Here is a 15,325-nt window from a genome sequence, read left to right as displayed (position 1 = left end):
ACGGCGACACGCCTCCTCTTGCCGTATCCATGCAACATAGGATAATACAGACTTCATTATCATGAATATGGACAGTGAAACAGAGGAAACAGAGAGCTTAGGAGATGAGGGTGGCGCTGACCATGAGACCAGGGTAAAGAGTGTGCGCTGCCGATGATGCGTCCAAGAGCTTACTAGCACTCGGAATCAAACCAATTTCAGAATTCGTAGAAGCCCTTCTCCGTCAATCAACTCATATTGCTTCGTTTTCAGGTTTCACACACTACATTAAATTTGATTGGGATCTTGATTTTCTACATTATGGGTTTAAGCAAACTTTTATGAATTGATGAAATTAGCTGAATTTGGTTATGGGTATTCCAAAATTTAGTTGAATTGATGAATATGTGTGATTAGAGAAAGGGTATGAATGATCAGGTTCAATTCGTCAAAAATAGAAAAATGATTTGAATTGGGATTGAGAGAAACCGATTGGGTTACCAGAAAAGCCTCATATGGTCCTTGTCAGGGTCTAGGTTCCTCGCCACAGCTCAAGGGTTAAAACCCAAGCCTCGTCGTCTGCCTCCTCCTCCTCAATCTGCAACTATCCTACCTTATACAGTCTTCCCCATCAAACACAACTCAGATTAGTGCTAGCTAAGCCTACCCACGGGAGAGTAGCACAAGTGTTAATTTGAGAGTGACTCACATCAATCCTGCGTATCAAATGTGCACTAAAAGCTCGTGGGTTAAAAAAAATCCAATCAAATCAAATTCAAAAATAACCTAAAACGATATTGAATCATGAATTGGAATGTATGTTCAACATCTTTTGGCTTAGATATGGCATGGCACACTAAATGGAGTCTTGTAAATCTTGTCATTCCCATTATACGTGAGAATGTATTATGTGTTTCAAACATACATTCTGAAGAAAAAAAAATGCTCAAACAAACTAAACAGTCCAAAAACCAAATATTCTTTAGTATTCCAGCAACTAGCAACATCATATCACATATATATTACCAATTCTCGAATCAGTTTTCGATCTTTACCCGACACTACTTTTTTAATTTTACCTTCATCATATAAGGTTGAGTCCATTCTCGTCCTATATCAATAGTGGACAGTAGAGGTAGCTTCACAATCGATAATAGTCGCTAGTTTCATAGTCGATAACAAAATATAGTTTCCGAGTCGACGATAGCACCTTTCAAGTCAATTGTAGCAGCTAGTCTCGTAGTCGACAATAACAATTAGTTTACTAATCCATAGTAGCATATGACTAGAAAACTGACATTAACACATTTTAAATGGGTAGTAGCAGCAACTGGATTGCCTATAGTTACGACATGTGGTCGTAAAAAAAAATTGAATTAAATGTGCTGAGCCAAAGAGAGATAAAAAGGAATACGTGGCTGCGTGAGGCAATGAGCCTCGACCATCTTAGTTTTGACGATATATACCTCCAAACTATCTCCTACAAATTTGTTACGGTCATTGTATTTTGTTGTAGAAATACAACAAAATAATGACCTTGTAGAATTCGCTAGTCGCTATTTATGGCCACCAGCCTATTTGGACTATTATTGTAACTTTGTAAGCCCATTTAAAGAAGGTGACCATTGTAAAAAAATAGGTTAAGGCCCAAACGGTTGCTATAAAATAAGACTTTCGTTCCAGAACCTCAGTTCATCTAACAGTTCTAACTCGATCACTTTGCTTTTGGCCTCTTCTTGGTGTCGAGAAATATTGTCCCTCCATGGGAACCGCTGTCAGCCTCGGCGTGCGTAAGAACCCCAACCCCTCAACGCAGCCCTGGGAAAGGTTTTGCACTCTTTGTGCGCAGGGTAGGTCTAATTATTTCATATTCAGATCCTTGATTTTGTTAATGACTTGTTTATTTTTGTCTTAATGAATGGAATTCTGCTTTTCGTTTTAGCATCATTTTGAGAACTGTGGACGTGAGTTTTGTGGAAAGTGTACCAGTGGCAGAATTGCACTAACGACTGAAGAAAATGCTCCTCAAGTTCCTGTCTGTGATGAGTGCATGGTATGTTTCTGAAGATTATAAAATATAAATGCTAGTATTAATGTATTATGTATTAATGTTATTCGAACGCAAGTATTCCTTTTTTATTCCCTTCTCAAAAACTGACCTACTTCGTGTTAAGTATCGAATGATTTTGGATTTTCCGAAATGGTAATTCAAAATTTACAATTGTGGGTTTCTGATGAAACTTCCTATGGAATGGGAGAAAGGGATGGATTTTATACTTTTTTTGCATTCAGAAAGACGGCAAACTTTTGTAGTATTTTAGCATGTTTTGTTTTCCTTGAAAATTGTACAGCAGTCAAGCTTAGTGACTTGTGAAAACTGGCCTGTTTATACGCTCCATGCTGCATTAGTTACATGAGGTGCAGTTTGGTGGTATTTTTGTTAATCCTTAGCATAGGGAAAAGTGCCCTCATTTGTGTGTTGACCTCTAACATTGTCATTATCCTGGCAGGAAGATGTGTCTCAAAGGTTGATTGAGAAGGAAGATCTGACCAAAAACCTTGTGGTAAAACTGTCTTTTCTGGATCACTTAATCGATATCTGATAAATTGGATATTGAAATGTTTGGGTGCATTATTTGATATTTATATACTTGTGTATGTCTCTTTCAATTTCACTAAACCTTTTTGAGAGGGAGAACTTGTAATTCTGCAAACTGTTCACCGTGAGCCTCTCGGAGTTTGAGGTCGCATTGGAGCAATTCAAAACCCAACGGACTGACTTTGAAGAACAAGAAATAATTTTCTTAAACCATGAGAAGAATTTTCTGAAATGGCAAAGAAATTACTTTTCAAATGAACAGAACTTTATTTCTGCCACCAGCACACTCAGAGGCAAACCTAAGGTCCATGGTAAATGGAAACCTTCATCTCTTGACTTGTGGATCGCTACTAAGAAACTCCTAGAGACACGGGAGATGCTGTATGAGGCTCAGAAGAGAAGCTATAGCGAGTATGAGAGGGGATTCTTAATGTACAAGAGAAAGTTTGAGGAGCATAGAAAAACTCACCGAGAACTGATGAAGAAGTATCAAGAGATGTGGTAGGATTATATAACAGAATCTAGATATCTCTTGCCTTTTATCGATTGTTGTACACTTGTACTAAATACTAATGTCATTCATTTGTCAGGTCCAAGGTTGAAGCATGATGATTAAAGACTGGAGTCCTGCACAAAGCGGTGATCTCATTTGTGTAAGGCTTCGGTTTAAATGCTATTAACAAACTATGTGATTTCATTAATTTGTTGTTGGTTTTAGAGCACTTCCATTTGCTGTTGGCTTTGGAGCACTTTCATCTGTTGGTGAGCTAAACTCAGTGACTATCATATTTAGTTGCGTTTAGCTCTGATTGTAATGTTATATGCTATGTGGATGGCTATCTGTGGGTGGACCTGACTATATGTAGCAACTTCTTTTCTGATATATGCATTTTGGGTATAATTCTTCTGTTTAAATTGGACACCTTCCGACCTCCTAACTGACCAGATTATGGCCGTCGCCACCAGTTTTCTAGCGAGTTTTCCGGCAATTCTTCGTTGTTTTCTCGTTGTCATTCCGGCATATTTCCAACATTATTTGTTGACGCGTTTTCCCGCCAAAGTTTCATTCAATTTTGAGCATATTTTGACATGGTTTTCTTGTTATCTTTTCTGGTTTTCTCCAAGTTGTTTCATAGTTCAAACGATTTTATTATTATTGGTGACCACCCGCACCAATTGGATGGTTTTAACCACCCTAATTATTTGGTATTCAACTGCTCTAATACCATGTTTTTCCAACTCTTAAGTTGAAGAAATCTAGTTCTATTGTGATGTGATACATTCGATAGGATTGTACTATTTGTTTTCAATCCTCTTTCTGACAATGTCCTACGAGGTCTTGCTTGAAATTGTTCCTCGTGTCGCTGACACTTTTAATTTATTTTCATGATGTCTCGCAGCGAAATCGAGTGTCTTACTGATTGTGTAACCACTCACACTGTTCTACGGGACATGTAGTTGTTTTACGAATCTTGTGCGGAGATTGTGTTTTATATCTTTGTGTCTTGCTAAGTTTTAAAAGGTCATACATGTCAATGATAAATTTTCATCTTGATGCTTGTGTTGAGAACAAAGAGAAATATCTATGTTAACTCTGAGAAAGCAGGTTAGCGCTGCATCTAAGATAAGATGAAGAGTCTCGGGAATGGTTTGTATCTTACTTCCATTAGAATTTTTGAATCATATGAGGTTGAACGCCACTTTTGTGATTCGGACTCTTATATGATTTGGCATGCCCGTCTCGGGCATCCTGGATGTGATATGATGATTATAATTCTTAAGAATTCACATGATCAACCATTTTTCAAGTCCGAGAAGCGATTGAAAGACCACCTCACCCGTGCTACACACGGTGAGGCCGAGCCTACCCCTGTCGGCAGCTCCACGGCATTCATGCCGTCAGTGGTGGCATCCCCTCATTCACAAGAGCTTGTGATGCCTCCCATATTTTCTAATGCTTCTATGGAAATCTCTGATGTCCATCACTCGTTTTGCAAAACTTATTCTCTTGCTAAATTTCAAGAAAGACATTCATTTGTTAAGGCTTCAACCGAGAATATTTCATTCATACAATGTATTTAAGGTGATATTAGTGGACCATATCCAACCGAATGTCGATATTCAGTATTTTTATGGTATAGGTTAAGAGCATCAACACATTGGTCACATGTCGTTTTGTTATCCACAAGAAATGTTGCATTTGCTAAGTTTTTAGCTATGATCATCATACTAAGGGCCTACCACCTTTCTCATCCTCTCAAATCTATTCGATTGGATACCGTTGGAGAGTTCACTTACAAGACTTTTGATGATTTCATTTTGCATGCTAGATTAATAATTAATCATTAGCGCAAGACTACTTTTGAGAAGCATGTAATGAATGTTATATACGTTGTTCTTTGTACTCCATGATTATGACACTAATTAGGGAGTTGTTTCGTAGGCTTCATGAGGAGTCTACCTCACATGCTGCTATCAAATGTAGACGGTGTATTGTGCTCTTTTTTCCTTCGTTCAAGCTTATGTTTTCACCCAAGAGGTTTTTATTTTGCTTGACAAGGTTTTTACCGAGGCAACGATGTGCACCATGCAACCTAGACATGCGACACAATGGAGAGTGTTCCGGGAGAATTATTATTCTACCATTGTGTGTCTTATCCTTATTAGGTTTCCTGTTAGAGATATATTCACATCTCTGTAATAGATTAAGATTTTGAATCCTATGAGATTGTGGTTATGTAATACTTATATATAGACATTCATACCATTCAATAAAGACACAGTTATTCATTCTGCACCATTTTCAAAATAAAATAATTTCATCCGTGAAAAATATAGTTGTGTGTGCGAAAAATATTTTAAAATAAAACTATTTCGTCCTAAATAATTTTGTTAGAGAATTTTTCATATTTGTGTGACAGCAGATGAAATTTGCTTGGGTATTTTCTTTTATTACCATTGTAACATACAATATTAATCTTTCATCTTAATTATTATATACATGGACAAAAATAATTTGATGCCTTACATGTCCATAAAATTTAATAAATTGTCATAAGATTATAATCTTATTTTATCACTTGTAATGTAAGTTTTTAAACAAATATTGTAAAATAATTTTCGAATAAATGTAATAAGGTAACTAAATTGTCTAGAGTTTAATTTATATTTACTAAAAAATTTGGTATCCGAATTATGTCCATGAATTTTATTTACTTATTAAACGAAAATATTTTTAATTCAATAATCATAATGAATAAATATTAAACAATGATATGATTGTATTTTTATTTAAAAATGACATTTTATGACTATTTTAATTACTAACGTGATAAGATTATGTGGCATGCCACATAGAATTGTGGCACCAAATCTGTTGTCATATTGTGGCGCCCTAGCAATGCTCATACATTGATAACCTCTTTGTTACATTGACAAACACAATGTAACGTTAATCTCAAGAGATAAAAAAAAATTAGAACATGAGGTAAAAAAATTATTGTCGATTACAAGTAAAATGTTTAGGGCGATTCTAGATACAATTATATATTTTCTATCTATACCTCAATTGAAATTTAAATCCTATTTTACCATTTTTATAAACTCTCACCTTAATGTTTTTTGTTTTTTAAAAACTCTCACTTATATAGCTTCAGATCTTTGATTTGCAACAGACCTCCGTTTTTCATTAAAGCATATTATATTTTATGAGTCAAATCAAGTTTAATTTAACTTTTACTGTAGTAGAATTGTAGTGTCAGATTGAAAAATCTTATTTCTAATTTCTCTACTGTGTTCTCTATGTGATCATAATTTCACTTTTTTTTTTCTTGTGTCTTATATATCAATTAGTAACTAGTCTAATGATACAGGTGCGAGAGTATCAGAAAAATTGAAAACTATGAGCATTTCACTTTGTTTCAATCACCCATTGCTCATATATTTCATTGTCATTTCACTTTGTTTCACTCTCTCTTTAGTACTTCATGTAATCACGAATTGTTAATCAATTTTATGAGACCAATATGTATTAATTGAACTATATGATTTTGTTATTTTAATTTGAAGTGATTAAATCTAATGTTTGAGCAGAAAAAGATGAGAATAAAGATTCAATCAATGTATTTTTAGATTGAAACATAAGAAGAAAAATAAAATGAAGTGTAGATATAAATTAAATAGGTAAATTTGAAAAATTCAGGAAAACAAATGATGATGGAGGTTTATGGCTTGTCTGGTAACGTTTTATGAAGTAGTTTTTCAAAAATAATTTTATAAAGTGAAAACGTTGAATTAAATTTTGTATTTTTTCAATTAAAGAATGTGTTCGGTATATTTTCTTAAAAAAAAATATTTTACATTGACCGGTTTGAATAGTTTCGTAACTTTCTCTTACTTGATCAATTGTCTGATGTAAAGCAATCAGAGATGCCTAATCGAACCGTCCATGGATATTATGTTCACTCTTAACTCTGAAGTACGTCTTCAACTCAATGTCCAGGACTATCATTCATCCTCTCAAGCAAACCTAATAGAGAATAGAAATACTTGACTTACTCTCATTCCATACCAACACTTGTCAGACAACTTCTCTTCCACTCTCCAGTACTAAATTAAGCACATACATGTTTATATAAACATCTATTAATTTTAATGTTTATAATTAGAACAGATCTCAAACCAAATGGAGTATAGATTGGCGGAAGTTGTTGATGTCCTTCATTACACATACTTAACTCGAGGATTCTTTGTTCAAATTTCACTCCAATATTTATCAATTTGATTTGCAACCGTATCAGATCGAAGAGAAAAGCAATAGCTCAATGGAAAAACTTGCCGGTGGTACCTTCTTCTTTACTTGTTTTATATTCAATAGAACTTCCCACATTCCCAAGCATATGTATGCAGAATCGCAGTTCCAGCAGATATATGCAAAAAGAAAGGAGATTGGCTATGAAGAATGACCTATAGAGAACAGAGGATTGTATGTCAGAAAAGAAAATCTGAGAAGATCCCCACCCAGGATGGTGACTATAAAAATAAAAATTTCCCTTTTAATTGGAGTACAATGTTCTCCAAACAATAAAAAACAATGAAAATGAGCCAAAAACGTTTTCAAAATTAATACGGAGCTTCTTAATTGTACCGTGAAAACAATTTTCCTGGTTTTTGAGTTTTGACGCACTGAACGCTTATTACGTTGAATTATATTTTCACAATACATAAAATAGGATTACAACATTGTACCAAACGCGTCCTTAAATATCAATTATAGAGGTATAATTGGAATCATGCAAATTTTTATGAAAAAAGTTTACTATCGGTACCAAAGTTATTGTGGCAAGGTCAATGTAGTACCCAAACTCTGAGTTGTACCAATGTAGTACTCAAACTTGTAATTCGCTATCAACGAAGGGTCTGAGCCCAATTTCCGTTACAGCTCTGTTATCTCGGTCACGTGTCCTGCACGTGACCACACAAAAAAAATTCAACAGCGGTACCCAAACTCTTCTGGCAAGGTCAATGTAGTACCCAAACTCTGAGTTGTACCAATGTAGTACCCAAACTCGTTTTTCGCTATCAATGAGGGGTCTGAGGCCAATTTACGTCACGGTTTCGTCTTATGGATCAAAATAAAAAAAGTATTTACTTGAATAACTCTATTTGGGTTCTAAGACCTTAAATAAGAAACTCTTACACTAAATATCTAGAATTAAGAAACAACTTACAAATTAGGCAAAACACCAATTCATTCTCATTATGCTCCAGATACCTCACCACCACAGTGTGGTATCGAGGAGCTCCACCTCCTCTCATCCCCACCGCCTCCTCCTTCACCACCAACACCATCTTCGAGCTTCTCCACCTCTCCTTGGAACTCCCAATCCATCGACACGTCACGATCGCAGACATTCACTATGAGATTCTCGACCGTCGACCGCATCGCTTTATATGCCTCGAATGTCGTAGGTGGAGGGAGAGAATGTCGTAAGTGGAATATGTGAGGGAGACGATGTTGTGGCTCAAGGCGGAGCTGCCGAGCTTGGAGAAGTCGTCATCGTGATTGAAGAGTTTGGAAGAAACACAACTCGTAGTGTTTCTTTGTCTCAAAATATGAGCTCATAAATACGGTGTGGAATGAGTGAGAGTGAAGGAGAATGAGAAAAAAATGAGTAAAGATAAGAATTAAGAAGTTATGACACGTGACACGTGACGCAGAAGATGAAGTTGTGATAGAAATTGGCTTCAGACCCCTCGTTGATAGAGAAAAACGAGTTTGGGTACTACATTGATACAACTCAAAGTTTGGGTAATACATTGATTTTGCCACAAGAGTTTGGGTACCGATGTTGAACTTTTTTTTATGATCACGTGCGGGACACGTGACCGAGATAACGAAACCGTAACGGAAATTGGGCTCAGACCCTTCATTGATAGTGGATTACAAGTTTGGGTACTACATTGGTACAACTCAGAATTGGGGTACTACATTGACCTTGCCACAATAATTTAGATACTGATGGCGAAATTAACTCAATTTTTATCGGTTTTGACACGGGAAGTAAAAAATAATTGGTAAAAATAAAAAAGAATGAAATATAAGACTACTGAACAGTAGTCACTGGAACTTGGACTGTTGGTTGAGCAGTAGTAGCAGCCCGCCATGTCTACCTCTCGCACCTCCTTCATCATCGTCTTCTTCTTCACCACACTTACACTCCTCCTCCCCGCCACCCGGGCCCACCCAGAACAACCCGAAGCCGACACACCCGTCACCCGCTTCCAGAACTACCTCCGGATCAAAACCGCCCACCCGAACCCGGACTACTACGCCGCCGTGTCCTACCTCAAATCCCAAGCCCACTCCATCGGCCTCCATTCCCGCACCCTCCACTTCGCCCCCAACAAGCCCCTCCTCCTCCTCACCTGGCCCGGATCCGACCCGGCCCTCCCTTCCCTCCTCCTCAACTCCCACCTCGACTCCGTCCCCGCCGAGCCCTCCAAGTGGGCCCACCCCCCTTTCTCGGCCCACCTCACCCCCGAAGGCCACGTCTTCGCCCGCGGGGCCCAGGACGACAAGTGCATCGCCATCCAGTACCTCGAAGCCATCCGCAACCTCCAAGCCTCCAGCTTCCGCCCCATCCGCACCGTCCACGTGTCCTACGTCCCCGACGAGGAAATCGGCGGCCTCGACGGCGCCGCGAAGTTCGCGGTGTCCGACGAGTTCAAGGAGCTGAACGTCGGGTTTGTTCTGGACGAGGGGCAGGCCAACCCGGGAGATGAGATAAGAGTGTTCTACGCTGACCGGACGCCGTGGAATTTGATCGTGAAAGCTAAGGGGATGCCGGGGCATGGTTCTAGAATGTTCGATAATAGCGCCATGGAGAATCTGATGGAGAGCGTTGAGGTTATGACCAGGTTTAGGGAGGCGCAGTTCGACGAGGTCAAGGCTGGGAATGCTCCTTTTTCCGAGGTCATTTCGGTCAATCCGGTTTACATGAAAGCCGGGATTGTTTCTGGTGATGTGAGTCGTGCTGTCTTTGTTAGCTTAGTGGTGATTGTTGTGGTGTTTGTAACTGAGCTTGAAAGTTGAGGTGTTTGATTGCTTGTGTGTTTAGGGATATGCGATGAATATGCAGCCTTCTGAGGCTGAAGCAGGGTTTAATATAAGAATTCCGCCTACCGTAGACCCGGAGCTTGTTAGAAAGAGGATTGCTGAGGAATGGGCGCCGAAATCCAGGAACATGACTTACCAGGTACAGTTTGCTGTGTTTATTTCCGCTGATATCGTTCATGGATTTTGTGTTTTGGTTTGTCAAGTAGAATGTGAATCGTATGAGAGTGAGCTTAGTCGAGTTGGGCTTTCTGCAGGAATAACAGAATTGCATGTTATCCGCCGCCTGATTGAACTTTGTTGCTCAAACTATATATAGTTTTGTTGTCTGCGAATTAGATGGGATGAGTCTGATACTTTGATTGCATGATGAAAACCGCTGAACTAGGCTTTATGTTTGCCATTTCCATCAGCTCAACTCAGTGTGTTTATACATGTGTAGCGCTGAATATGCAATATTTGCATCAATGTTTTCTGTACTTAATGGACGCTAGAAGTTGGTGGCGGCCACTCAATAGTCACTATTAGCTAAGCTAGTTGGTACCAGAATATTCGATACTACTAGAAACTCAAATCAACTTCATTTTCTGAGGGTTACACTTCTAGAATAAGAATTCTGGCAGAACTCGTCTGTCGAGAACTTTGTGGTCCGCAGTAGGGGTCTTGCCGTATTGGTTTATGTGGTACCTTGTTTCTATCTTATTTGTTTACACTCGTATGGTTAACTTTCAACCATCTCTTTATTACAAATTCAAGTAATTGATACGTAGTCATCAAGTAGTGATAGTGAACAACTCTGGCTCAGGTAGTCATTTAAGTAGTGATGGTGAACAAATATGGCTCGGGTCCTCAACATGGGACCAAAGTTAGTCATCAACTTATAAGAGGCGTAAATTTTGGTTCCAGAACAACAAACAGCTAGGGTGGCTGGCCGGTTTAACTTCTTCAACTCCCGATTAATCATTCATTGAAGTGCATATCAACATCATATGGATTTGAAAATGGCAATCTGAGCAAACCACTCAAAGAGCAGTTGTCATATTTAGGATATGTGCAATACCGACATTATATGGATTTGAAAATGGCCATTTGAGCAAGTACTGTCTTTTTACCAACATATCCTGTCATCCATGTATCAGCTTCAAATATATGCAGTTCTCATATTTTGGATATATATATATTGGAACTTTTAATCAAATCTGTTAGGATGCCAGATTTTTATGCTCCACCAGACTCTTGAAATTTTGAGTTTAACTATCATCTTCATTGCCTCTACTTTGTTTGCAATCAATCAATATATGTCAGTAAAGGCTCATGGAATTGTTTCTTTTACATGGCAGATAATTGAGGGTGGACCAACAAGAGACTACAAGGGTCGCCCTTTATTGACCCCAACAGATGATTCCAATCCATGGTGGCCTGTATTCAAGCAAGCTGTCACAGCAGCTGGAGGGAAACTTGCAATGCCTGAAATTTTGCCTTCAACCACCGACGCACGGTTCATGAGACAGCAGGGCATTCCTACTCTAGGTTTCTCCCCAATGACAAATACTCCAATCTTGCTGCATGATCATAATGAGGTTCGATATGTTCTAGTCCTTTTGATGTGCAGTTACGATCAATTTCTTTTCCTGACTCCCTTGTTTCTTTTGCAGTTCTTAAAAGATACCATATTCTTGAAAGGCATCAAAGTATATGAATCTGTAATCAGCGCTTTGAGTTTATTTGAGGGAGCATCACATTAGAGATGCTATCAGTATTAAGTTCGGGTGCTCATGAAGTTCACATGGTTGCAGTGATGCACCATTATACTGGCTGTGTTGCACTGGCGTGACTCAGGCAGATTCAAAAGAGGTGAAGGTTTGGAATAATGCTTTAACAGCTTTACAAATTTCCATAAATTGCCCCCATCAAGCTTGCAGTGGACTTATTGTTGTTGTTGTAGTTTGTCGTTGTTATAGTTTCTGTCTTACTCTAGTGACATTAGTGACATTCCTTGTAATGATCATGCACATGATTAAATTTGAGGGATGATAATTGAATATATAGTTATATACAAAGACAGGATATTTGTGTTACTTTGTTTCAAATTCTATGCACTCCAGCCCCATTATGTGCAGTAAGTATAGAAGTTGTCATTCTCTTCTGACATCAGAGTGCTAAAACAGATGTGATTTAATCAAGAAGCAAATGAACGAATAATGGATCAATGACTTCTAATTGTAGTTTTAGATATGTGATTTTTCTTGCGAACGAAAGAACATTGTGGATCGTATGGCATGTCTTAGAATAAGCAGCTCATGCTTTTATCAAGGATATAGTATTGCAAGTGCAGCTTAAGCAAGTTATGAGCTTCCGCAATACTCTACATCAAACTGCAATTCGGCATTGCATATGGCCATATGCATTATGACCGATAAGCTTGAAGTAAATCTAACTGTAGTATTTGCTCATTTCTCATCTATATGCTTTGCATGTGTTTGTGAACTTCGAAGGTACCACTTGATGGTATACTAGAGACTAAAGAGGGATACAAGGAGTACGAGTTTAGAAGTCGTATGACTATTTGGGCTGGATACCGGATACGGCCATTTTAAGCAAGTCATTTTTACCTTCGATCTGGTCAGAAGCGAACTCTTTCTGCATAATGTTCCCTGTTATCATTTGTAGTGCAACTGTGACTGTGAGCTTACATTTTGGCCAGAGTTCTATCCCACAGACAATTAGACATGGTAAAAACTAGAGATCGGCCAAAGCATCGGAACTGATGTCTACATGTTTACGTTAGAGTCTATGTGTATCAAGGTATCATTTCAATCTCATGATTTATCCATGTTAAGAGAATGATACATGCAGATTGAGAGAAGTAGAGGATCTTGGAAACTTATCAGAATCATAGCATGAGTTGTTATGTTTGTCGGTCAATGTAAGAGAATAAGAAATGCAACACAATACTTATTGAAGGTTTTAATTAACTAAGGTTGTTATCATGCTAGCTGTAATAATATTCACTGTTATGGTCAACAAGTTTGTCCTGCCCTCAAAACCAGGCAGAGATATACTATGCCACCAAACATCAATTCACAGTGACGTGAGGCCATGGCTGTGATATTGGATATGGTTCTTTTTCTTTCCTTGCTTGATACAATGAACTTTTTCCGGGAAGTTTCTATGAATACAAAGAAAGAGATTTGATTCTTATTCATTTCACATCATATCATAGTATATAGACCTTACGTACCCACATGGATCTTGCCCCTTCATCATCCAACACACTCCCACCTTCAGAAACCCTAAGCTGATTCACTGCACTTTCTCCCATATCCTCCTAATCGAAACCCAATCTCTTCCATTGTTTTATTGTTTTATCGATCCTTATAAATCTATATATAGTAGAATCTCGTTAAATTAATACTTAATTAATTAATAATTTCATTAAAATAATATTTTTTATTAATTCTGAATTAAAATTAACGTGCTAAATTAATATTTCACTAAAATTATATGATAATAGAAATTTGAAAATTCATATAGACCACATCGAATATATAAATTAATAATAACATAATTTATATAATAAATTTTACATTTATGAAGATTTCATTGAAATTTTTTGTTGATTTAATTATTATCAAATACAATAATGCAAGACATTGGACAACATAATATTTTGAATAATGGTATCTGTGATAAATTCAAAAATTTGGTATATTTTGAATAATGGTATCAATGGAACAAAAAGTAAATTCTTTAAAAAAGAAAAAAAATATTTATTATACCTTAATAAATTAATAAATTATTAATTTATCGATATATTAATATCTAACTAAAATAATAAATTTTCTCAATCACAAACATATTAATTTATAGAGATTTTACCGTACTAAACTTGAGATATATTATTTGGTTTTCTTTGACACTTGGCTTCATGAAACCAAATCCACTGGCAGACTCAGAGGATCTCAAGTGGGTGCATGAGCTCCCACTGAGTTTTAGTATATAGTAAAATTTTTAGTATTATATTAACTAAAATATTAAATATTAGCTCAAATATTAACATATATGTCCCTATAAAAAATTAAAATACGTATTACTTATAAATGTCTTCAGAAAAATAAAAATAATTTACTGAGTCCTCAGGGCTCGATCTGAATCCATTTAATCCGGACTTGATCATTATTCAGATGTGTCCTCCTCACCTACTGATATGCATGGTACGGAAGGACAAACCTCATCAGTACGGTGCTTGCCAGTTAAGAGATACAGAATCAGTTGTGTACTTTTTTAAATAGAAGATAGATAAGAGCGATAAGACACTAGTGAATAGAAGTAGCAATGAATCTTCCTTGATGTGCATGAGTAGACCTGAGTTGAATATCTTGAGTTTGATATCCTAAGTTTCAAAGTGCTTAAGTTTATGGGTTCCATCGATTGTTTAACACGATATCAGTCCTAGTATTGGGTCTAAAGGTTATGATTTTGATTACTAATGACAAAGTGAGCTAGCATACGCGTGAATGCCTAGCTTTTGTCTCGAATAGCTTGGATAAACTGTACATCGCAAAGACCTTGGTGCGTGGAAGCCGTTCCGTCAATTGAAAGCCTAGTGCTATTTAATTACTTGTTTGAAGGTAGTCTTTGTTCTTTGGGTGTGAATTCAAGTTCCAATAGGTAATTTCATAACCGTAGAGAAAATGAAATACAAGAATTGGAAAGTGATGTGTATTTGAATACTTATCCCTGCATGCTTATTTTGAAGTCACATCGCTGATGATGAATACAACTCACGTCCAGACCAACACAATTAATATAAGACGTTAGTTTCACATATAAGGCAGCTTCCAAGTAAGAGAGGCCCTGTAGCATTTATTACTTCTGAAACGCCCATCCTGTGTGAATCAGTCTTCTCTACAAAACTAATAACTTCTCGGTCTCAAAACCACTTATGGGACTTGTGAATAGTGGCGGATCTAACGTTAAAAAATTAGGTGAGCGTTAAAATTTATAAGCTATGTAAAAATAAAAAAAATTATATAGACGATTAATAGCAATAACGATATATGAAAAACCAGGAATAAAATAAAATTGGGAAAAAACTAGAATGATAAATAATAAGCATGGAGAAAAGTTTT

General features: G+C 37.0%; 1 protein-coding gene and 2 long non-coding RNA genes across 3 annotated transcripts; all 3 read left to right on the top strand.

Annotated features, from left to right (window-relative positions):
• Positions 1–1,748: 1,748 nt before the first annotated feature.
• Positions 1,749–2,517, top strand: LOC126783650 (uncharacterized). Its single transcript, XR_007670887.1, has 3 exons — positions 1,749–1,829; positions 1,922–2,032; positions 2,490–2,517. It is a non-coding gene; the product is annotated as an uncharacterized LOC126783650 (long non-coding RNA).
• Positions 2,518–2,527: 10 nt separating this feature from the next.
• On the top strand, positions 2,528–3,479 carry LOC126783649 (uncharacterized). The gene is made up of 2 exons (XR_007670886.1): positions 2,528–3,079; positions 3,169–3,479. It is a non-coding gene; the product is annotated as an uncharacterized LOC126783649 (long non-coding RNA).
• A 5,718-nt stretch (positions 3,480–9,197) lies between these two features.
• LOC126783155 (uncharacterized) lies at positions 9,198–12,253 on the top strand. Its single transcript, XM_050508568.1, has 4 exons — positions 9,198–10,103; positions 10,198–10,335; positions 11,534–11,773; positions 11,849–12,253. The coding sequence occupies exons 1-4, from the start codon at positions 9,243–9,245 to the stop codon at positions 11,936–11,938; spliced, it is 1,329 nt and encodes a 442-aa protein (XP_050364525.1). The 5' UTR covers positions 9,198–9,242; the 3' UTR covers positions 11,939–12,253.
• The last annotated feature ends 3,072 nt before the right edge of the window (positions 12,254–15,325 follow it).

Source organism: Argentina anserina, chromosome 2, assembly GCF_933775445.1.
Source record: "Argentina anserina chromosome 2, drPotAnse1.1, whole genome shotgun sequence".
Taxonomy (NCBI): domain Eukaryota; kingdom Viridiplantae; phylum Streptophyta; class Magnoliopsida; order Rosales; family Rosaceae; genus Argentina; species Argentina anserina.
This window is presented reverse-complemented; position numbering and strand designations above follow the sequence as displayed.

Excerpts from the sequence above, each read along its gene's own strand:
- LOC126783155 (XM_050508568.1), top strand. The coding sequence starts at position 9,243 with ATGTCTACCTCTCGCACCTCCTTCATCATCGTCTTCTTCTTCACCACA. Across the intron at positions 10,336-11,533 it reads CCAGGAACATGACTTACCAG|ATAATTGAGGGTGGACCAAC; the intron begins GTACAGTTTGCT and ends TTTACATGGCAG. Across the intron at positions 11,774-11,848 it reads TGCTGCATGATCATAATGAG|TTCTTAAAAGATACCATATT; the intron begins GTTCGATATGTT and ends TTTCTTTTGCAG.